The following is a 26,441-nucleotide window of genomic DNA, read 5'->3' on the forward strand; positions in this document are numbered from 1 at the left end:
CAATGCCTGAGTAGCTTCCAAGGACTGACTGTACTACCCCTATCATAGCACTATCAACTCTTATTTACCCATCGCACAGGTTATCTGCTGTAATATCAATACCTTGAGTGCCTCCACAACTGTGTTGATAAATGTCTGGAGGGCAGGCAGATTCTATGTCTTGTTTATGTTTATATTTCTAGTGCTTAATATAAATTAAGTAATTGACATAAAGTCAAAGTAAAGGTTTAGGCCAGGATTCCAACACAAGTCTGCGACCAATGTTGCACACACTCTTCATATGCTACACGAACCCAGGTATAATGTTTACATTTCTCTGATTTCAGTGACAGTTACAAGCTTACTCCATATGCCAGATTATAAACTCCAGGGGCTGGCTGGTCAACCAATCTAGTTTCTGATCAGGGTTCATTTACTACCTTGTTCTCTCATCCAGAGCTGAGTCAATAACCAGTAATCACCAGAAATGGCCTCTGGCTGTGTGATAGTCACTGAAAGGATGTGGGCCAGTTAAGAGTGTTTCATACTTGCTAAGAGTTTCATCCTGCTGAGCTCAGAGCAGAATCAATCTTGGCTTTACATTGAATGTGGGATACTGCAAAACTACAAAACCTTTCAATACTTATTGAAATCAAGTAGATTCTATAAAACCTGCAGAGAGTTTCTTACCTCTGAAGGGTAACGATTACCTTTTCATTCACAGTCTTAAGTGATACCCAGAAGCTAAAGAAATAGCAAAACAGGAATTGCAATTTTCAAAAACTGTCACCAGATTTATTGTTCCTAGTTTTTAACCCAAAAGATCTTACATGCACAGTTTTTCTTCTTTCTTTGTAAGGCCTTTAAAAAAATTTTTTTTTCAATTATTTCCCTTCTGTAATTCATGTTGAGAATAGCATTTCTCCAATTTATAGCTCTATGGTTTAAACAATATGATCAAGAAAATTTCATCTATTAATGAGAAAAAAAATCTTTAGAATGCAAGAGCCTCTGAATTTTTATATTCTTAACTACATGAATATTGAAAAGCCTTAAAAAGCTAGTTATATTGTTGGGATGGTTTTTTTCTCTGGCGGGCCCCGCTAGGAGCTCCATCGCCCGCCTCCTCCGATGTTTATTCCTCTTTCTCCATGCCTTTCATTAGTTTCTTTCTCTGCAAATGGTCATATACTACAGTTATCAAGATCAAGCTTTCAATTTTTCATGGATTAACTCCATTCTAATATGATCAATTACTATGTTTTTTCCCTGACATTTTCTAAAATCATCAGGGGACAAAATTAAATGACCTTAAAGTAAGTAAATATGGATTTCATGAGATAAGTGTTTCCAAGTCTATAAACAAGCTCTCAATTATCCTATCATCTAGAATAGATTAAACAAGAAAAATGACCACAAGGCTAAGTCTTTGACAGGACATTTCAGTTAAATGTATCTCTCTTGTTCATTTACTTTTCATAACGGAATTTTTTTTTAAGTGAAAAACCTCAATATTAAAACCAGTTTAGAGTGATTTTTTTTCTGGTTGAAGGAGGGAATCTAAAAAGCTTTTCATGCAGCTCTTTCTTCCAGAGATATGTCTTTGGAAAACTTCCAGAGACAAGTTTTGCATAGTCAATTCTGAAAACTTTGATCTAAAAACATTTTCTTTTTTGGGAATTTTTGTATGTATTACAGATAGATTTACAAAGCTTACTAAAAACAGAAAGCAGTTTTTGCTTAGGCAGAATAATCAACCCATAAACTTAATAATAGAAGAGAGAAACAAGAAATTCCTTAGACGTTGAGTAGAAAGATTCAGGTTGCATTCTACATGAGAAGACACTATTATTCCTTCAGCTTGGAAGACTCCCTGATCCTTCTTGTTCATTTAGCAACTTCTATTCATTCTTGAAAACCCCACTAAAACTCTATTTCTTTTGCAAAGGTTTTACCACAGAAAGTCATTTTTTCTACTGCCATAATTTTTATCTTGAACAGATTTCTGACATTACATAATATACAAACATTTTACTGAAATTATCTTCCTACATCCTTATTCATCCTTGAGTTAACTTATAATCTTGCATTCGTCTTTCTATTTCCAACACCAAATATAGGTGTGGCATGTGATAGGTACTCAATACATATGTATTTAACTAACCGGAACTATAGAAGAAAATGAAGCAATTATTTATGTAAAATGGTTTTAAGACTCAAGCAAAAAATACTTGATTAGACTTGGGGCAAATGCTTATTTGTTCTTAATAATCCAAATTTCAATTTCCTGCTTTATTGTGAGCATATAGAGTTTATAAAATAATCTTGATTTTTAAAATACCTTTGAGAACATTTCCTTTCCAATCAATGTTTGTATTGACTTATTTGATTACACTTTTAGCCTAACAAGGCTACAGATAAATCACACAGTCTGGGTAGTGGTCTGACCATTTGCTGTTAAATATAGATATACTAAATATGAACTTACAGCTAATTTGGGAAAATGTCCCTCTGAGATGGACTGAACTCTTAGGAAACCTTTTCTATGAAAGCTTGAACTCAAAAAACTATCTATTAATATACATAGGTCTTCTGCTTATTTAAAGTAACTAATACACACTTAATGAGTAAAAACAGTCAATTTTCATCAGCAAGTAAAATAAATAAAAGTATGAATTTGATCAGATAGCAGTCACAGAAATAATGACATAAAATTACTGTACAGTAATAGTACCATATAAAGACAGTTTTTCAATATCATGCAAATTTTTATACTGGTATCAAATTTTACTCAAAGAAAATGCTTTGAAGTACTTCATGTTAAAAAGAGAAACAATCACTACACCATCATACATCTGCAAAATACATAACATGCAGCTCTTCAGTGAAAAAACTATGTTTCATTAAAACATATCCACATATCTGCTTGGCTATAAAAAGACTGGAATTGCCACACTTTAATCTATTGATAATTATATTTCTACAAATTAATAATTCTTCCATATTTCTTGATCAAATTCAATTCAAATTAGTGACTTAATTTAAATGTTGCAAGAAAAGATACTTAAAAATAAATATAATAGGATAGGTTGTTTCAGATGTTTAAAAGAAATAATGAATTTAAAAAAAGAAGATGGATCACTATAATAAAACCAACTAATAAAAAATAATACTGAGCATTACATGTGTAGGCTTTGTATATCATTAGCAGTGTTCAACTATATCCTTTGATCTCAAAAAACACTTTGTGTTGTGATTTCCATCCTGTGTTACTTGAAGCCTTGGAGATTTCACATAGGCTCCCAGAGGCTGCCAGAAAGAACGGAGAATTATAGCACTCCAGACTTCCTGTTCATGATTTAGTTTTCATTCAGAGGAGCTATCATTTTCCTTTTTCACTTCCTCTTCCTCCCATCCTCCCTCCCTCCTTTCCTCTTTCCATGTATAATTTCGTTAGAACAAAGTCTCATGACAAAAAATGGAAAACCAATGCAGCAAGGGATTCAAGGAAATCTTCAATAATTGTTGCAGATCTTAATTTACTCTGAGAGCTAAAAAAATAAAAAGGTATGTGGAACATATTGATGCCCACCAACTAAGTGATATCCCTGACAGTAAATAACTTTCCCGAACTTGTACACTAGATGGAGGCCATGCTAGGAAAAGGTTTCTTTAATTTCTATATTGTTGTCAATTAGAAATCTTAAAACTGACTCCAAAACCTAGAATAATTATTATTTTTCTATTAAAACTTGTCAAATGTCAACTTCTGTTTTCATAAATACTAAAGCTGGTTTTATTAACTATGGCATATGATTTTATCATAATTTCAAAAGAAAGAAATGTCAAGCATATAGTACACAAAAGCTGTAGAAGCTCATTAGTGCTTGTTATTAACAATTATAATTCCTTTCTGTTGAAAACAGGTATTTGCTACTGCGCCTCATCAAAGTTTCAGTGATTTATTGATCCTAGATTCCCTTTAAATTATAAGAAATGTTTTGTTGATTTGAGGAATTTTAAAATCAGTCAAGACAGAAAAAAATGGCATAGAGAACTTAAAAAGTAATATATGTATATATTTATTATTATTATTGTTATTATTATTATTAAATGCTACCTGTTTAGCTGTACTTTCCACATACTCCCCTAAAACTCTACCAAACTGTACATGCAAACAAACATAGTTGTATTTAGCAGATTTCATACTATACTGAGAAATAGAACTGTTGGCTTCTAAGAAACTGGGAAGAATTCCATCATCTATAATGGCTCTGGAGTTGAATTAAAAACCACAATATTTGGATCACCAGGCTATGGTGCCAAAGAAAAATAGGCTAAAACAAAAAAGAAAAACACAAAAAAGCTCCAAAAGCATCTACATATTGCCACCATTATCTGTCTCTTGGTTCTAAAATTCAAGTGATTATATTAACTAGGTATTTAGGCTAGCCATCTTTCTGCCACTGAGGTACTTTCTGAGATATCCCACGTGTTGTGCTTTATTTTCTAATTCTCTCTTCCCTACAGTTTCACTCTTACAATGCCCATTGAAAAATTGAACTTCTAAATATAGAACAGGTTGATGAAGATAATGATGGAGCCCCCATATTTTGATATATGTATTCCCTACAAGTAAAGAGTTCTAGGCTTGAGCATTAGCATGGAGATCTTTCCTAAGATCTTGGGATTGGGATTCTTGGGAATGTAATGTGAGTTTTTTCATTAATGGTATTTAGAGTGCCAGAGAGGCAAGAACTGAGAGATGGAAAAAGATGTAATATATCAAAGGTCATAGGATTTCACTAGATGAAATCTGCTTAGACACTGAGAAGTGATCCAGGAACCCACCAGCTCCACCTGTCCTATGTGTGTGGATCTTGGAAGACCCAGCAAAGTCAAATTATTAACACTGAGTCTAGATAGACAATCTTCCTCCAAATATAATAGGAAAATGATGTTTATGAATTAATACTTATGGATTATCATTCTCAGTACTCAAAGTGAGAAGTAATGACTGATTTTGACCTATTTGTAGAAGACTAGATATTTTTCTAAAACATAAAAATAGTTTCAAAATCTGTTTAGAAACTTAAAAGGATATATAAAAATGTGAGATGTATATAATAATAGCATAAAACTGTAAGGAATAAAATGGAGATAAAAAGACTATAGAATAATATACAGAAGGAATATTATGAAGCTCTTCAAGGAATCAAAATTTCAATAGCTGTGTTGGAAATATTAATGAGTAGAATCAATGCCAAAAAAAGAAGACAGATTTGTGAAGCTCCCAGAATATGCAAGTTAGTCAAGAAATGAAAATAATAAGGGACAAGATGATATATTAAAAAAGCTGAGAGTAAAGAGTCATGTTAAGTATTATAGGTGACTTTGGGGAAGAAACCAGATAATTCTATTATCAAAGTGTCACTTCTCAGCAAAATCCCAGGTACTGACTACCAATCACTGTGTACTCTTCCTTTAAAATCGACCTTTTAGATTGTATGAAATCAATAAATCTATAATCAGAAATTTTCATTATAGAAGGTCAGAAAAGCCAGTAATATATTAATACTAATTTATAGCAAACATATGAACCACTTGGTTGATTTTAAGTTTGCCTTTGCGCCTTTGTGACTTTGAGAAATACCAGTCATCCTAGGATAACTCTAAAGCAGACCTTTGGATGATGATAGTGGATAGTGGCGCTTAATATTAATAGATCTAGTTTAGCATCCCCAAAAGAAAAAAACTATATATATACATACATATATATATATATATATATATACTTTATATATATAAAACTATATACTATACTATATATACTATATATTTAAAACTATATCTATATAGTTTTATATATATGTGTGTATATATATATATACATACATATATATAACTCTGTATAGTTATATATATACATGTATATATATACATATATGTATGCTCAAGTACAGTTAGTTCCATATATATACATACACAGACACACACAGACACACACACAGACACACACACACAGACACACACACACCAGTAAGTGCCAGGCACTAAGCTGTCAGTTACAGGATTAAAATAAACTCCCACTCTCAAAAATTTATGGTAAATTGAGGAATACCCCTCAAAAACATATTCCAGTATCAGCTTTATAGAATTAATTGCCATTGTATTGAGAAGTTTGAAAAGTCAAGGAGAAAAAATGATTTAATATATATAACCCCACTCTTAAAAACAAAAAAGAAGAAAAAAATATAAACATGTAAAATTATATAGGTACTCATGAAGATATGGTACTCATGCAAATAGGTGAGTAATTCATGTATTTTTTTGCCTGATTAATTATCCTCAGCTGATGTCTGCAGGCTTTCAATTTTTGGTATTCGGGATGGCTCTAAGGAACCAACTTACCCCATAACTTGTAACGTCCCTCTTTAAGGGTTCCAAATAATTCCTATTTTAAAAGTTGCCATGTTTGCATTTCGTCTTTTATGGCACATTTGGAGTTAGATAAGGATGGACTTCAGCCAAATCCATTGCCCTGTTGGCATGCAGGACGCCTCCAACAGAGTATTGGATTCTAGCACAGTTTGTGTAGTAGTTCCAGAGATTTGGTTTGCTCAGGTACAGTTAGTTTCATGACACAACAAATATTTCGGGCATCCCTAAAAATCAAATATTTTTACTCCTTAGAACTTGTTTCAGCAATTGTAGAAAAACAATGTTAGTCTTCTTATATTTGTGTAACTTGGTACAGGAATTTGCCCAATAGTAATAACACCACACTTTATGACAGTGTTGTCATAATAATTTAGTTCTTTTGTTAAGCTTTAAACAAATTGAAGAGATATCCTTCCTTTTAATTGTTGAAAGAATAATGCCCTCTACTAGATATATGTTTTATCTAAGACTATAAGGAAACATTGTAAAGTTTACTTTCCCAATGTGTCTGTTTTGGAATTACAATGAGAGTCTGTGGCAACAAAGTGCTAATCATCTGCTGAAGTAACTGCATGACTGACATTGTTTGGGATGCTGGATATACAAAGACAAAATGTAACCTCCCTGCTCTTAGAAAACCTAGGGTAGCACTGTGGTGTCCAACATGGCTGAGCACAAGATAGTCCGGAGAGTATTTTTGAAACACAGAGAAGCCCGGGAAAGTTATGGTTGAATTTAGTGCAGAAGTGATGTTTCATAAGGAACAGAAAGAATTTGTTTCAGGTATAAAAAGGAAAGTACGCTTGGGGACATAAATTAAGGAACATGCAACAATGTTTTCTCTTTTCCTGGTGTGAACACTACTGCTTTTGAGCAGGGCTTGGAGAGTAGTAGAAAATGGTGGTGTGGTCAGGTAGTACTGACACCTGAGCAAAATACCAGACCTGTATACTTTTAGCTCATTGAGTAAGAGACAGGAGCCTTAAATAATAGGAACTTCAACATAGCAGCAAGTGTTGTAAAAGTGCCCCTCAAAGTGACAGTAGCAGTAAAAATTTCAAAACATATAAAAAGGAGAGTACATACAGATTGCTGGACAAAGTTAACTAAGAAACAAACAAACAAACAACAACAATAAATAAAGTAACAGATGATTCATTCTCTACCTTTTACTTTCTTCCAACCCAGTCAAAGATTTATGGACTACTTTTTATAAGTAAATTAAAATATGTGTCTTTTTCCCCTAGCCATATTGAAATATAATTGATGAATAAAAATTGCATATATTTAGATATATTGTGTTTCCCCGAAAATAAGACCTAGCTGGACAATCAGCTCGAATGCATCTTTTAGAGCAAAAATTAATGTAAGATTTAGTATTATATTATGTTATGTTATATTATATTATATTATATTATATTATATTATATTATATTATATTATATTATATTATATTATATTATATTAATTATATAAGACCTGGTCTTATAGTAAAATAAGACGAGTCTTATATTAATTTTTGCTCCAAAAGATGCATTAGAGATGACTCTCTGGCTAGGTCTCATTTTCGGGAAAACATAGTACTACTCAACATTTAAATATAATAACCACAATCAAGCTAATTAGCATATTCATCACTTCACATAGTTACCATTGTCTTTGTTTTTATTTGTGTGTGTGTGTGTTTGTGTGTGTGTGTGTGTGTGTGTGTGTGTGTGGTAAAAGCACTTAAGGTCTATCCTCTATCAAATTTCAAATATAACAACAAGTATTATTAACTACAGTCACATTGTCATTCATTAAATTTGGTCGGTGATGAGAGAACACCTATTTTGATTTGCTGTCCTGGCATTTTACAGTATAGACATCCCTATTCACAGTTCATACCCAGTGAATGGACATTTAGATAAGGACCTGAGCTTAGGATTTCCTCCACAAGATCCTGTTTTGCTTTTCCTGGGCATCTTTTTTTTATTTTTTTTTTCAGTTACAGTTGACATTCAATATTATTTAAATTAGTTTCAGGTATACAGCTAGTGGTTAGACATTTATATCATTTATGCAGTGATCCCTCGACTAGTCTAGTACCCATCTGGAACTATACAAAGTGGTTGCAATATTGACTATATTTCTATGCTGTTCTTTACATCCCTGTTACTACTTTTTAGCTACTAATTTGTATTTCTTGATCTTTTCCTCTTCCAGGTATTTATCCAAAGAAATACAAAACACTAATTTGAATTAGTGATACAAATTAGAAATACAAAACACTAAATGAAATCTTATCATTAGCGACAACATGAATCGACCTGAGGCAGCTTCTATAATAACGGCTTAGAGTTGAGCCTGTGAAGTTAGTGACTTCCTCTTCAACCACCTTATAAGTATTAGGTGTTTGCTACACTGCTTTGTATCTTCTGCAAGGTAGTGACAGAGGACCGCCCTTCCCCAGAGGACTGTCTTTCTTCCCCCAGGTCTTTGTGGCTCCCACGCAGTGGGAGCTCGGATGTTCTTGACCCATGTAGGTGGCTTGTACCTCCTCATTCAGCACATCATAATCTGCATTGCATATTCATAATTTAACATACCAGCTATGGCCCCCAACACAAATCCTCAGAATATGTTCATCTTGCATAGCTGAAACTTTGTATCCTTAATCCCTCCTCATTAAGTAATCTAAGTAATCTTCCTCCAGCTCTGCTACTTACTAGCTGGGTAAGTTACTAAACTCTCTGAGCTCGGTTACTTCAGCTGTAAAGTGGAGATCAGAAAATAATTTATAGAGATGCTGTGAAGAATAAACAAAGTTGTACATTACAAGGAGTTAGCTCAGTGCCTGGCCCCTACTCAACACCCGATAACTAATTGTTGCTGTCCCAATTCTCACTCTGGTGCTTTGACAAAAGTAATGCCCAGAAACATTGGTTGAGTTGCCACAGCCATTCAGTCTAGGGAAGTAAAAACCAATTCTTGCTCAATAAGTGTATAGACAAAAAATGTTTAAATGGCTTCAAAATTTTCAAGAACTTCTATCCCTTGCGATGCTCAGACTGACTTTAGAAGGAAAGCATACGAGGGATTAATCTCTCAGTCTAATAGGCGAGGACATAGCCACTTAGAGAAGTCAAGTGACTTGCCCAGCATGTCAACCACCCACAGAACTAAAACTCTGATTTCTGGAGGCTTAAGCCTTCCCTTGTCAGACATTCCATCTGACGTACAGATGGAATTTTGCCTTAATGATTGGGAAGCCCTTAGAGAGCAGCAACACAACTGAATGGTTCAGACAGTAAAGTCATTTAATCATCAGCCCAAGATTATGCAGTAATTCTGCTCTACAAGGCCTCAATCACTTTTCTAATTAAGAGAGTTTATATTATTAAAATTTTCTAACTATAACAGGATCTTAGTAGAATTTAACTGTGAGGACTATAATATCAACAAAAAGTTTGCCATGGGTGTGGGATGACAGAAGAAAAATTAAACAATTAATAAGACTGGTAATATCAGAAAACAGGCACACTCCTAGGAAAGAAACCTATACACATATAACTAATTAATCTGTGTATTTTTTTCCATTTACAAATTGAATATCATCAGACACCAGCAAGCTACCTGCTTTCAGATGTTGTTTGCAAGCACATGGCAGTGACAGGTTAATGGCTTGGGTACACAGCCCCAGTAATGAATGTTCAAGCTCATTAAAACATAATTAGGTATTGACAGCACAGAGGTATATACCAAGGTGTTATTAATTGAAAGTGCAAAATGAAATCAGCTTTTAAATAATATTTCAGCAATTCCATAAGGCCAGTCAAATCAAAGGGAAGAGTTCAAGTCATGTACTTGAGATTTCTCATGCGAAAATAAGCAGAGAAATTTCTGTGAAAGCTGACTCCTTTCCCTAGGAACTGTTTCAGACCAATGTACCAATAGTTTCCCAAACCAAAGAACTGACAAAACTGCGGTTTAAACCACACTTTTATGCTGACTTGGAGATAAAATGATAACATTTTTATTATGTTGATGTTATTGTTTCCAATCTCATACCAATTATATGAATCCCATTAAAGTGTCCTTATCACATGATCACCCAACCTCTCTATAATATAAGCAGGGATGGAGAACTCACTGCTTTCTGTTGTAGTCTACCCAAAAGTTGGAAAACTACACTTGCCAAATATGACTTATTGCAGATGAGCAGATATGCACACCAACTGACTTCCCTGAGTTCATTCTAAAGTCTATAAACATAACCCCTATTCACAGGATGGACTTTTAGGAGGTGTGGTCAAAAACAATGGTGAATGTTTATTTTTTTTTTTAAATCATTACAGTGAAAGACACATTGCCACTAACCCCCCTCAAAATACTTCCCCTTGCTTCGAACATACTTAATCCATCCTTCTTGCCACTTTCTGAAGCAGTTCTGGAAGTCCTCTTTCATCAGTATCTTTAATTGTGCTGTCATGGCTGCCTTGATGTCCTGAATGGATTCAAAACATTTATCTTTCATGGTCATTTTGACTTTGGGGAAGAGCCAGAAATCACATGGTAGCAGGTGATACGGTGAATAAGACGAATGAGGACACACCGCAATGTTTTCATTTAACAGAAATCGCCATACCAGAAGCAAAGTGTAACATAGAGCCTTTCCATTGTGATCAAAGAATACAGTGAATGCTGCTGCCGAGTGCCATCCAACGGAAAGGCAGGGATCCTCAATACGGGAAGCGGCAGGTCAAACCTCAGTAACAGTGTGTGACAAGTTTCAACTTGTTTGGTGCAGTCAATCGGGTGTGAGAGAAGGTGTGTTTTAAAGTGTGTCGTATATCATCTTCTATCCTGACAATGCTCTGTCACACATCACTTCTGGTATATGGCAATTTCTATCAAATAAAACATTATGGTGTGTCCTCATCCACTTTATTCACCGAATTTGGCACCATGTGACTTCTGGCTCTTTCCCAAAGTCAAAATGATTCAGAACATGGAGGCAGCCACAACAGTGCAACCAAAGACTCATGAAAGAGGACACCAGAACTGCTTCAGAAAGTGGCAAGAACGATGGGATAAGTGTGTTTGAAGTGAGGGGGAGTATTTTGACAGGGATTAATGGCAATGTAATTATTTTTATTTAAACATTCACAATATTGTTTGACCACACCACATACATCCAGTGATGTTTCTGATAACAACACCTCTAATTTCTTCTAATTCTTCCACTTTCTAGCTGTGTGAACTTGAACATGTCATCTATTTGCTTTAAACCCCAGAGTCCTTGTCTGTAAAATGAACATATCTTTACTTAAATTAGAGAAACATAAACATTAGATATAATAAATTTAAAATACAAAGCATGGTTCCTGGCTACAATTAGATGCCTCCCAATGACTTTCATCAGTAGCAATAATAAATTGATAAAGGCAGATATTACAACTTCACTCTTTTTGCATCTCTATACTACTATATAAAAAATAGTATTTAATTCTCATCAGGAACAAAAATAAAAGGTAAATATAGAAAAGAAGTAGAATTTGATCTGCTAGACCTATTATTGTGTGTGCCTCTAAAAAAACATGAAAACAAACCCCTGTGAATAAGATGGAAAATTTTAGTTGATTAAATGATTTTGCATGAAATAACTTACTGTAGAGAATCTTAGCCATTTAATGATAAACAGTATTATCTCTATCACTTGTTCTACCTAAATACTTTCTGAAATTTACCTACATGCTTAGTACTTATTTATTCAATGTAAACAATTGTAATAGTTGATTGTGTGTTATTGAAAGATCTCAATGGCCCTTTCAAACTGACTACATGACAAAGCTGATTAAGTTAAATTAGCCCTTAAGAAAGAAACACAGAGTAAAAGAGAGACAGAGAACATGACTCAAGCAAAGCAAGTTGTATTAAAAGCTTAGTATGTAAATGTGAGTTTATTATTATTGTTAATTTCACAACTTTTTTTAGTTACAATCAATGATATGTAACGATTATATTTTCTCAAAATCACCTAAGAAGTCTACTCAAACCAAATAGTGCAATATGAGTAATAGGATTTTTTGTTATCTGTCTTTCCCTTTATATTTCTTTCCTTAAACCATCGATGTTTTTATTAATTTATAAATATTTTTAAATGTTACTTTGATGAAAACACAATTCATTAGATATTTTCTCTATTCAATGTATCCTACCCAACTTTGAATATGAAAGACCTAATTTCTACCCAGTGCAAATTACTGAATTTAGATTGAGAAGAAGGGAAGAAAACTTCTTTGTATCTCAATTTACTAATCTATAACACAAAATCAATGCCCACCCTGCCTCCAAAACAAGGTTTTTCAAAGAAATGAAAATAAATAACATGTCAAAAAGTAGATGTAATTTCTGATAGTATACATGTATAAAGTGAAATTCTTGTTACCAACATTCTCCCATTTCAATTCTAAAGAAATAAAATGTCTAATAATCATTAAAGCAACTTTAAATTCTTCCGTTTCAAAATAATGATCTAATGAGAGGGTGAATCTGCTAAAGGAGATAAAAGTATAACAATTATAGTAAAAGTATTAATATCAAGTATTAATATTATCAAGTATTAATATTCTAATTATATGCCAATACTGTTGATACGTTTTTTTCACTATTAATATCACACACACACACACACACACACACACACACACACACACACACACACACACAGTTTTTCTTAGTTAAGCTTACATGCCATGTCAATTCCTATGACTGTCGTAATACAACCTCGTTCTCCCAGCAATGTCCTCTTTCTTCCCCTAGGATCCTCTGCCTTCTACAGTGAGACTGAACTTCATCCCTTCCACAAAGACTACGCCAATTATTCTTACCTGAAACTGATCTCTTACAGTTCCAATATATTTTTTTTAAATGATAGCTCAAAAATTTATCACCTAATTGCTGTCCAATTGCTTGAGATCTGTTTTTTGTATCTAATTTCAAAATACTCTGAGTATAATAATTGTGTTTTATTTCCTTAAACCACGTCAGTGGTCCATGCATATATTAGTCACAATGGTTAACATATGTAAATAAAAACTGTATCAAATAAAGGAGAGTCAGAAAGAATAAAATGTTCAAAAACCAAATGTGCTGGTAGGGATCTTCCATCATAGAGAAAAGAGAGGTATGAGATATGGAGATGTATTGTGGATTCTAGGGAACAGAAAGTTAATCAAACCTCATTATAGTCTGGATTACATATCTCTTACACCTCTCCACATATCTCTACTTCCTGCCCCAATCACAGCCTTCTGATTACTAATTTCACTCCTGTAACCCGTAGATAGGAGTAAAGATACTGCACACAATGGAGAAAAAACATTTAGATTCATAATTCCAATGAGCAAAGAGACTGTATACATTCATTTTTATATCCTCAAGTTTAGAAGATTTCTTTCTTTGCTATGCTCAGTAAATACATGTTGAATGAATAAAAGGATATATGGATAAATAGATGGGAAGATAAATGTGAATGTCAAGTGTCTATTAATCGATTTGTGACAAACCCAGTTCCTGGGCCAACAAAGATAAGGCCAACCATAATTATCTACAGTCACGATGACTATGAGAACACCATTTATTTTACTGCAAAACTTCCAACTGGTAAAAGGTCCTACTTGGAATATACAAAATCCTATTCAGGGTGCATAGCTATAACTCAGAAATTCTTGTTGATGTGCTCTTAGGATAATTGATTCATGTCTCGCAGACATTTTTCTCTTCTTTTAAAAATTAAAATATAGTTTTCTATTTCAACAAGTAGGCTGTAACATGAAAGTTTAGCTCTCTTAATCTAAAATTAGTTTTATAATTCCAACTTTCTTTAAATACTTTAATGTAATCATTGTATTTCTAAAACATAGAAATATTATTTTCCTGAAAACATTTTTCCTTGAAATGCTAGCATAGAATTTTACGGGTAAATATTTTTCTCTGCTATCTCTGGTGTTTAGTATAAATATTGTCATTTTAATACAAGCTGAAATCTTAAAAACATTTCCTTAAAGAGAACTATTTAGATTCAAATTTCAAATAAAGTTATAATCTTTGCAGTTGGTATGTAAGGTTTCCATAGTATAATTTCAAGTACTTTTAATATAGATTAAATTTAAACTTTATCCAAAGCACAATGTAACATGTAAATCAAATAGCAACAAAAAAAAATTTTTGAGAATTCAGAGAAAAGTAAATATGCTTTAATGGTATACTTTGTATGTGCTTCTCTAATTTTCACAGAAAATGATCTACTCTTGATAGGAAGATATTTTGACATACATTATTTTAAAAAAAGAGGTCACAATGATAACAAATAATTATATTCTTGACCTCATTTCAATTCGTTAAGTTATGAATTAGGACCTAGGGATGTCATAATTTCAACAGCCCTCTATGTTTTTATATTACGGAGAGAGAAAAAAGAATCATGGTAAACTACAGGAAATAACGTGTCTCAACCTCTTGGGAAACAAGGGATTCAAACTGCTAATATAAAACCCCACACCCCTTAAGAAAGCCCATCCTTGCTCTGAGAACATTTTCATTCTCCCAGGGTCAGTAACAATCCTATGTTCCTCTCTCTCCCCTTGATCTTTGGAACAAAGGAGTGTAGTCTGGCAATCACCCCAGCATTGGCAGGGAGGGTGCGGAAAGTCTTCTGTAGAAAAAAATTAAAAGTATGAATTCATAATCATTCTATCAGAATATCATTTAATATGTTGGCATATTTCATTCTTTGTTGGCATCTACAGGTGTGGGCATTCAAGTGATACAATTGTGAAAATACTGTGCATATGATTCCGTGTTCTATTTTCACCCAACGTTTTATTCCTAACATGTTCTAAAGTCATTATTTTTTTCAAAAGATCAGTTTTAGTGGCTATATATCACTAAGTAGATTTGAAATAATTTATCTAACCACATACTTACTGTGTGCATTTGGTATCTATTCAATAGTTTGTTCTTATAAATTATGCTGCAGTAAAAATATAAATTATCTTCAAAAACCTCATATTCATGAATTTAGTTCTACCTTAGTTAACTATCAGCTTGGTTGAGGTTATAAAAAACAAAAATTTTTGAACAAGAAAACAAAAAATAAGAAATGTTAAAATTCTGATTCAGAGCTGTGTACAAACTAATGAGAGAATACGAATGCTATCAGAAAGCCAAACAATAATGAATGTTGACTACAATTGTATATATATATATATATATATATATATATATATATACATATATATGCATATATGTATACATATGTAGTTACAAGAAGTAGAGTCAGCATTAGGAATAGAGACAGTGGAAATGTAATGGCTGTGTGCGATGTCACAGGGGTAGTGGATGAGGCTGATTGTCACTGTGTGAGGGATATAAATGATAAATGTCTAACTATTACATTGTTTGGTGCACCTGAAACCAATAAAAAAAAGTTAAGAAAAAAAAAAGAGAATGCTATCAGAGTTGTAACCAGTGCCCATACACAAATAGATCCAACAGTTTTCACAACAGACTCAAATTGAATTAATGGACAAAAAACCTAGCATGAAAAGTAGTGCCAAACAAATGAACAAAAAATAACAAATGAGATTTTTTTTTCATTCACATAATTATGTGTTCCCCTAATTATGGTAAATATTAATGATCCCATTTATAATAACCTGTTTTATTTTGCATGAAGTTCACAACGATAATTTTTCATATTCTACTCAATATTCTAGATATAATTCATCAGGATGAGACTGCCAGGAGCATTAAAATATATATATATATATATATATATATATATATATATATATATATATATATATATATATATATATATATATATATATATATATATCAGTTGCCCAGAACATCTCTAAAAGCAGTTATCATTTGAAGATTGTAAGTCTCCAACTTCAGTTTTTTATTTATATATTTTCTTACCTTTTCTTGTTTGCCCTTACCATTTTTACCTTTCCTTTGTTTCATATTTTTTCTTATTTAATTTTCACTATCTACCTATAGGAACAATTACCCCCAGATTAGATGAAGAAACTAAGCCTCAGAAGGCTTAAAAAATTGCTGAAAGGCCTGGCTTGTCTCATTTTAATGACTTTCCTATTTCAATATGTCATACTGCCACACATCATTTAAAGACAACAGGTTTAAATATCTATGTTGGAATATGATGTGGGAGGTGCACCCAATTAGCTCCAACATGAGTCCAATAAAAACACATTTAAATCCAGAGCCTCCTCACACACTATCATTTATCTAGCTAGCCCTCATTTATCTAGCTAGCCCTTTGTCAAAAGAAGTGTGCAAGAACTCACATATTAGATGGACATTGGGAAAGAAAGGCTTGTAGAGATCAGAAAAAAAAATCTGTGCATACTATGAGAAAAAGAACTGAAATGAACCCTCCACTGATTGTGGATCACGTGGGCCTACCTACATATATCAAAGAAAATATAATAGCTTATCTCATTATGCTAACTAAAATATTTATTGGGCACTAGTTGAGTGAGTCTGGGCAGGATGTAGATTGCTGGGGGATGTAAATGTGAATGTGACACAAGTCCTTTTCCTCAGGGTTTACTATCTCTTAAAACAGAGTTGCTCCAACAGAGATGTCATTACAGACAGTTGGGACGTATTAGCCACTGGTCCACAGTGGGATAAGTTTAACTGAGAGTAAGAATTTAGAAAGTCTCATAGCAATTTGATATTGCCACAAAATTCAAACACATGATAGATAAATAGACTAATCTCACTAAACAGGTGAACTAGCAATCTATACACAGTATAACCTCATTACATGATGCTATAATGTATTATTTCCACTGTAAACCAGATGCATTTAAAATCCAGCATCTATTTTTTGATCAAAAGTTAATTTAAATGATCTATATTCTACAGGATAAATTTTGAAATTGGCCACTGGTAAAGAGTTGAGGATAAGTTTTAAAATACAGTATCACTTGATTCATTTCAGATAAAAACTTAAAATGAATACCCTGAGGTTACTAAAATTGCTTTACAATCTCTTCTTCCATTATCATCATCCTTATTTTGAAGACTGATTTCTTCTCTAGCAGAATTATTATTAAAATGAAAAATAGAAACAGTCTAGATAAATGTTATATTCTGTAAGTAGTGCTATCATCAATCTAACCAAGACTAACTTAACTAGTAGGGAGCAAGCTCACATATTACATTAAAACTTGTAAATATTGATATTCTACTTCCTGTTCAAAAATCTGAGAATAGGCATTTAATGTGAGTAATCACTATTTTTCTCAATATTTATTTAATTCTGACAGGAAAAAAAACAAAAATCTATGAGTATAATAACAATCCTATTTTATTGCCTATATACACTCTCTCAAAATAATATTTGAAATTCCTTTATTTTATTCCAATAATACGTTTCCACTTACTATATTTTTGAAATGTAATTTTAGATCTGTTGAATACAGCAAGGCAAAATGGGGAGTAGTATTTGGAATATTTATTATTTTATTTTTCTAATAATTTATTTTTATTATATTTTTCAAAAGTATCAACTCATGCCACATTGGAAATAAAAACAAATGAATTAAAAGATAGTCTTTCACAATAGTATTAGAAGCACTTCCTTGAATGAGATCAGAGATGTGATCATAATCAAGGTGGTAATTTGTATATGAGAGAATCAAACTCTAGAGTTTAGAGGAAGACGATGTTCCTCAGAACTGGCAGGAAAAAAAAAAGTAATTGGTTTTGCACCTGGGCATCAGATTCCAAGGGGGATAAAACGTGGGCTTCAGATTGGGGAAGGGATTCCAGGGAGAGAAAATAATGTGGCAAAGTCACAGAAACAAGAAAACTTTGGAACTTGTAAGGAATATCAAGTAGTTCCATGTGGCTGAAACACAAATGTAAAATAGAATAATAGGAAAGAAGTTAAGTTTGATTCTAAGAGTCTTGGAATGCAAAGAAAGGAGTTTTGGAATTTATTTCATTGGCAAAAGGGTTCCTCTGATGTTTTCTGAGCAGCACATTAACTGTTTGTAGCTGTGCCTTACAAAGTTGTATTGACAGGAGACTGCTAGAGGGATTGAAAACCCATGAGAGTAAAAAAGACGAGAGCAATTTTCTTCTTAGTAAATTATAAAAAATAGGGTAAACCTACACATTTGTTGAAGAAATCTAAGTAAAAAGGAATAGACAAAAAGAGAAAAAAAGTCAGATCAAAATCCAACCATCTGGAAATATTGGCACACGATACAGGAATGTGGTATCACATCCTATCAACACTTTGACGACACCTTTGTTCACTTTTGAAATCATAAATATGTCAATAAATATGCTTACATTTTTCTTTTAGTGACTATATAAATAACCATTATATGGATGTACCTGGGGAGATAAAAACATTATTTCAATATTCAAGATGGAAACATTAGTACCAATAAGTTCTGCGACAATGACATGCGAAAGAGGGAATTTATAGGTGTGTTAGATATTGAGAAAGGCATCTCAGAGTGAAACAATGAAAGAGGGCAGGTTTTTTAAAGATAATAATTAAAGCAGTCTCCACCTCTTATCAGCTGTATCAAATACTTTGTACAATACTTTGTACAAGTATTTTGTATCAATACTTTGTACAAGTATTTTGATTAAATCTCAGTTTTCTGGGGTTAGTAATTTTGACTTTACATGTTATCATATAAATTATGTACAAAAAACATCTAGCACAAAACTTAACAGAGAAGGCACTCAACGAATGTTAGATCTTTTTTTGATGATCAACTGATCATCAAACATATGTGGTGGGGAGATGAATAATTTTAAAGATGGGTTTCCAGATATTGAGGTGATATAAGTAGGAAGAAAATGCTATAAAAATGGAGATTTGACCTTATGAGCAGATCTGGGGAAAGACAGTTAAGCTAACCATGAACCTGAGTGCCTGGCCAAGTCCGCAGTGACATTTTCAGATACATTATTTGAGTATCAGCATAATGAATGAATTGCTCCATTACAACCTGCCTATGGTGACCTCCAAGAACTAAAGGAAGCTTCCTACTACCCTTAGCTTTGACTCTTTCAAGAGACTTATATACTAAGAAAACCTGGTGAGACAACTCATGACAATAAAAAGAAAGCTCACATTTTGCATGTAGATACAATCTGAGATAATGAGTCCCAGGTTACACATTCTATTCATATAGTTCCCACTGTGTTTCCTGGCTAAGTAAGGAATATGTAAAAAGGTCAAGTAGCTAACGATTGCAAGGAAGGAGATCTGGGTTAGATAAGAGGAATGAATGAGCAAAAATCTATACCCGGACTGGAAAAGCAACCCAGTGCACACAATCTACTGACAGTGAGTCAATTCAATTCCTCCAATGGTATTTGTAGAGACAGCATGTATCCGAGAGTTTAGATTCAGCTTAATCCTGTTTAAAGGGTTGTTTTTATGTCAAATTACTTTATAAATTGTATAGATCCTAGGTTTAATATTATTACATTACCCAGAATATGATAACATTGCAGTTTTTCCCCGGGATATCTCAAGATTATGTTTACAAATACATGTGAAGAAATTACTAAAAACTGATTAAAATGATTAACTCAAAATATGTCATTTTGGTATCTTGCAAAATGTTAAAGTAGAATGTGTCCTAGATATTGAAATGGCTTAATTTGTCATGCAGTCTACTGCTTAAATATCCATCCGTCCTTTGGCGTTGCAATATCGAAGTGTCAGTTATATTCACAGGAGTAAATGTCTCTAAATAAGCCAAGCTAACCTGAGAAGGGAGGTAAGGTCATAATTTTTTCTCGCTTTCCAAAGACAAAAATCACAAATGTTTATAGTTTGGCTAAAATCATGGTGAGTAAAACAGAATATTATTCAGCATTTCAAATCCAATGACTCAGATTTTCCACAATTTTTTTGATCATCTCCTTCAATAGAAAATAGTGCTAACAAGTAAAAAGATGACTTACAAAATTACTCTAGCACATTAGAATGACTTGTGAGAGATCTGTGTATTAGCACAATGTTTGGTAATGATACATCTTTTTTATTATCCTTGTTTAGTCAGAGTACTTAGCTGAAATAATCACAGAGCAAAGACAACAATATGGCACGTTCCAAATTTATGAACAATTCAAAAGGCAAATATAGAAATAAATTAATAAAATTGCTATCTTGCTTTATCTACAATAGCATCACTATGATACACACACATCTCCCTGCTAATTTCAACTGAAACTTGAGTTTATGGAAAAAAATAACATACGACTTCTATTAAATGTATTCATTCATTTATTAAAAAAAAAACGCAAATCTTGAGTGAGTGCCTGCTGATCTCCAGGAACTGTATCAATGCTAATTAAACAGCATGATGTGGCCCCTGCCCTCATGAATGGAGTTACTTTCTTTTACATCTCCTTTAAATTACCATTTAATTTGCAGGCATAAATGCACTTAATTAAAATATTAGAGAAGAAAGAATGGACTGTAAGTGAGATAATCATTATTGGATAAAAAGGCAAAGCTCCTTTTATCATCATCAAATAATCTACTCTAAGCCTTGAAAACAAACAAAGATATTATGTCTAAATAAATTGAAGGGCAAAGATTAACAGCTATCTGAGAGCAGTGATTAGTATGGTCCAGCAAACTGAAATATACAAAGAACGAAAACCTGACTTTCTTTCCACCAACACATTTCTTCTGATTGGGGGATTACCCAATCACTCCCCCATTATCTGTCATTAAGTCAAACCAAAGTCCAGGCAGCAACTCAGTGGTTTTATTTTCGGTTATTTCCATTTTTAATCTAAATGCTTTTTAAAACTCTTTGAAAATATAAAATCAGAAATAACCTACAGAAAGCTGAGGTAGTTTCTTTGCCAGGACAGAAAAATATGGTTCATTTCTGTTATTTCAACTTTGCAAAGTATCCCTACTTTGTAAAATTCAAGATTAAAAAAGAAAAGTGACCAAAAGAGAAAGAAAATTAATTTGGTTGCCAAATTGCACTTAACATATGCAGACTCCCCAAATCTATACCTTATACTGAGAAGAATAATCCAGAGAAAATGATAGAGACATAGCACAAGTTTAAAGTGACATAATTATGATCATGAGAAACCTGCTGATGCTGAAAAATCCATCGAATATTTGGAGGATATTTCTATTGATGACTTTAGGAATTGATTTTTACACACATGAGCCAAGGTATTGATTTCTGATCAAATGGTATATGGAATCTTTGAAGACTAATGTCAGTTAAGATATTAACTACAGATACAATTATTTACTTTAATTTTAGGTATACACAATTCAAAATCAATATGAAAAGGTACACACATACCATTGATCCATCGAGCTTCTGGATCATGAAGCACAAAGTCTTTCCTGAAGAGGTCTTCTAAAGACAATCTGGTTTCCGATGAATTTGTGAGTTCATCTAAAATAAAATAAACCTTAGATTAGATACGTATTTCATGTTTGTTTTTAAAACGAATGAATCATAAAAGTTGGAATGTTTTGGTTCCAAAATATGTTAACTAGATGACATTACAAAATTACCATTTTAATATGGATTTTGACATTTGAAGTTTATCTGTTTTACAAAATTTTTTCAGCAAATTAAGTAATTTTTATTAAAAATGTGTTGATCCAGTGCAAATTTAATAGATCAATGCCTTCTTATGTAGTGATATATTAAGAACATAATACGAAAGCAGTTAAGAATTCCCAGTTCACATTGTGCCCTAAAGGGCTCGTTTTTCATTCTTTAATCATAATCTAGCCCAGTGCTTTCCAAAACCACTTCAACATATTCTCTTTAATGATAAATTCATACTATTGTAGTAAACATCAAAACTGAGCGAGTTGAGGGCCCTGAATATATTAGATAAAAAAACAAAACAAAAAACCTCCCAAGTCATAAGGAAGTTCACCAAATAAACAGAATAAATACCAAGTCCCACTAAACAATTACCACTCAACAAATGCTAAGAGGATCTAAGAGTGAATATGAATGAAAACCCATATTTATATTAGTCCCTGACATAGAAATTAGGTGTATTCCCCTTTTAAATTCCAAGATCTAAGACATGGAAGGACAACACTGTTGAAGTACCAAAATTAGGCACAACAAACACACTTTCAGATGCAAGAGGCTATAGACGAGATAGCAATATTTTGTTTTCTTTGCAAAATAATAGCATCGCTTATTCACTGTATGAAATTGTCTCTGTGATCTTTCAGCTCTGACCTTCATTCTGGTTGAAAACAAAATGTCAAAGTTATATACTAACCTCATTAGATACTGTTTTTTAAAGGTTCAGCACTTATTACAGCAAGAGCTTTGTTTCTTTCAGCTGAAAAGCTGGGGCAAAGAATCAGTAACTTCAAATGCAATGTCCTTTAACATGAACCAACCATGTACTTAACTCACAAAATAATCACTAAGGATCAACTGAAAAAAGTATTACTAGTGGAAATAGTGAGAATTGTTTGATTTCAAGCCTAGTATAAGATATGACTATATAGAGATTTACAAAACGAAATATTCCATTTGATAGTCTGATACATCAGAATTTGAACTTTGTTCATTTAATACTGGAACCTTTAATTTTCAAGGTATTAAGACATACCTACACCCTGCCCTTAGGGGCTCATGCTTGTAAAGGTAGAAAGAATAAGATAGATGTAGGAAAAAGGATACAAAGTGAATTAAGAGTTCAGAGAAAAGAAGGGAAGTGTCTTGCAAAAGAGTCAAAAAAGGCCTTAGTTCAAAATAAAACACCAATTCTTATCCATGGTTGTGGGAATGAAAAACAGTGCAGATACTTTGGAAGACAGCTTGGCAGTTTTTTTACAAAACTAAACATACACTCCAGCAACTTGGTATTTACCCAAATGAGCTGAAAACTTACGGCCACAGAAAAACCTGCCCCTGGATATTTATAGCAGCTTTATTCATAACTGCCAAAATGTGAAAGCAACCAAGATGTCCTTCAGTAGGTGAATGGGTAAACTGTAATCCATCCAGACAACGCAGTCTTATGAAGTGATAAAAAGAAATCAGTTATCAACCATGAAAAGACATGAAGGAATCTTAAATGCATATTACTAAGTTGAAGAGGACAAAATGAAGAGACTACGCACTACATGACTCCAACTATATGACATTCTGAAAAAAGGCAAACTATGGATACACTAAAAATATCAGTGGTTGTAATGGTGAATACATGTCATGATACATTTGTCCAAACCCGTAGAATATACAACAGCAAGACTGAACGGTAATGTAAGGTTATGGACCTTGGATGATAATGATGTGTCAGTTCATCAATTGTAACAAATATGTTACTGTGGTATGATGTTCATAGTATGGGAGGTCTCGCCTTGTGTAAGGGCGAGGGGTAAATGGAATAATCTCTGGATCTTCAGCTCAATTTTTCTGTGAACCTTAAGCTTCTCTAGAAAATAAAGTCTATTATTATTTTTTTTTTAAAGTTAAATGACCTAGGTCTTACAGGTTTCAAAAGAGAGAAAGGGAATAGCCAGGACAAGAGAAGGAGCATTTTAGAGAAAATCATGAGCAATTGTTGTTTGACAGACCAAAAGAGACTTGATTCTAAAATTCATTTTCTGTCATAGGAGTTTGGGATTTTAATCCAATGAGCTAATTTTATTAGGATTTCTGAAATATACTTATTCTATGAGATATCTCAATACGAGCAGATTTGGGTAAAGATAAATTTCAAAATTTTAATTTCCCAGAGAGTATATAAAATGCACCACCACTTTGTATAATCCAACCCCTTCAATTCTAAGAAAATTATATTTCACCATCTCTCTTTGAAATACATTTATTTATTTGATCCAATGAAATTTGTATACATAAAGGTAAGAGGTGGGAGTCTAACTTTATTTCAGTAGGAGAGATTGTGCTAACACAATCCATTACATAAATGATCCTTATCTACTAAATTGAAAAAATTAAGTGCATGTATTATATATAAATATACCATATATATATATATATATATATATATATATATATATATATATATATATACACACATAGTTTCTCTTCCAAAACTTTTTCTGTTCTATGTAAATTCCACATACTTCTTTTACTGTATCTTTTAGGCAGATGCACATATAAAAAAATACTTTTTGAGGCAAATGCTCCACATCAAACAATATTATTTTCAAATGATTATTCAAAATATATTTTGGTAATTCTTTAACAGTTTTTTCTTTCTTTGAGCTTTTATATATTACTTATTATATATGTATACACATACATATATAATTTAGAATAAGAATATATATAAGTATACACACATGTGCAGTCAATGATTAAATTATCCACCATATCAGATTTTCTAAAAACTTCCAATAGTAATTAAATCTTTAATTTCCCTGCATATCCAATTATGTCATCTAAAAACAAAAATTGTCAGTTAATTGCAAATTCACATGCGGTTGTGACAGAGCTAAATCCTTTATACACTTCATGAGTTTTCCTCAAGAACATGTAATACCTTGCATAATCATATCAGAAAAAGAAACTGATATTAAACTCTCCACCTACTTTATTCAGACTTCACCAATTTTACATATAGCATGTGTGAGTATTTAGTTCTATTCACTTGTATCACATATGACCAGCACCAGTCAACATACAGAAAAATTCATCACAAGGATCTCCTGCAAGGCCCTTTTCCTTTCATAGCCTCCCTCTGCAACCCTTGACAACCACTGGTCTATTTTCCATCTCTATCATTTTGTGATTTCCAAAATGCAATGTATGTGATTTCATACAGTATGTAAATTTTTGAGATTGGCATTTTTCACTCAGTGTAATTCCCCTTGAGATCTAAGTTGTTGAGTGTATCAATACTCTGTTCCTTCGTTATTGCTTAGTAATAATATTCCGGGGTATGAATGTAACACAGTTTATTGAACAATCCATCTGTTGAAGGGCACCTGGGTTATCATTTGTAGTTTTGGGTTATTAATAAAGCTTCTATGGACATTCTTTATAGCTTTTTGTATGAACATAAATTTTTCTTTCTTCGGGATGAATGTCAAAGTATGCAATTGCTGGGTCATAAAGTAAGCACGTTTAGTTTTATAAGAAAATGTCATGCTTTTCTACAGAAGTTTTACCATTTTAAATTCTCACCAGCAATGTATAAGTAGTCTAGTTTCTCTGCATACTTGCCAGAATTTGGTGTTGCTTTTAAAAATTAAGTTATTCAGATATAGGTGTTATAATATCCCATTATGGTTTTAATTTCCATTTCCCTATTAGTTAACAAACATATTTTAATGTGCATATTTGTGATCTGTATATTCTCTTCAGTAAAAAGTCTCTTCATATCATTTGCCCATTTCCTAATTGGATTGTTGTTGTTTTGTTTGTTTAACTTCTGAGTTTGAAGATTTCTTTATCCTAGCTACAAATAATTTATTACATACGAGTATGTCAGTTTAAAATTTCCTCAAAAAATCAATTATAATAGTGTTTTAAAAGTTAAATCAAGAATAAACTCAAATATGAAAGCTCAAACAATAAAATAAAATAAAATTTCCTCCCAGTCTCTACCTTGTCTTTTCATCCTCTTAAAAGACTTTTTCAGAAAAAAACATTTTTAATATTGAGGAGGTCCAGTTTATCAATTTATCCTTTTATAAATCATGCTTTTGCTGACAAGACAAAGAATGCTTCACCTAATCCAATGTTCTGAAGATTTTTTTCCTATATTTTTTCTAAAAGAGTTAGTATGATATTTTACATTTAAGTCCCTGATCCACTGTGACTTACTTTTGTGTAAATAGTGTGGTGGTGAATTATAAATTCATATTTATTTTATTTTATTGCCTATTTGGTTCTCAATTGCTCCAGGACCATTTGTAAAAAAAAGCATGTATTTCATTTTAGGGAACTATTTCATCAGCTTCAAAGTCG

The 26,441-nt window shown here is 32.5% G+C and overlaps 1 protein-coding gene across 3 annotated transcripts in view; it reads right to left on the bottom strand.

The window, feature by feature from the left end:
* Positions 1-26,441, bottom strand: part of DPP10 (dipeptidyl peptidase like 10) — a 649,316-nt gene that overhangs the window by 436,859 nt on the left and 186,016 nt on the right. For all 3 annotated transcript variants that reach the window (XM_081051712.1, XM_081051713.1, XM_081051714.1), the window contains one exon: positions 21,819-21,914. In XM_081051712.1, coding sequence (XP_080907838.1) covers positions 21,819-21,914 — 96 coding nt within the window. The remainder of the gene's footprint in view (positions 1-21,818; positions 21,915-26,441) is intronic.

Source organism: Rhinolophus hipposideros (assembly GCF_964194185.1).
Source record: "Rhinolophus hipposideros genome assembly, chromosome: 6".
Lineage (NCBI taxonomy): Eukaryota > Metazoa > Chordata > Mammalia > Chiroptera > Rhinolophidae > Rhinolophus > Rhinolophus hipposideros.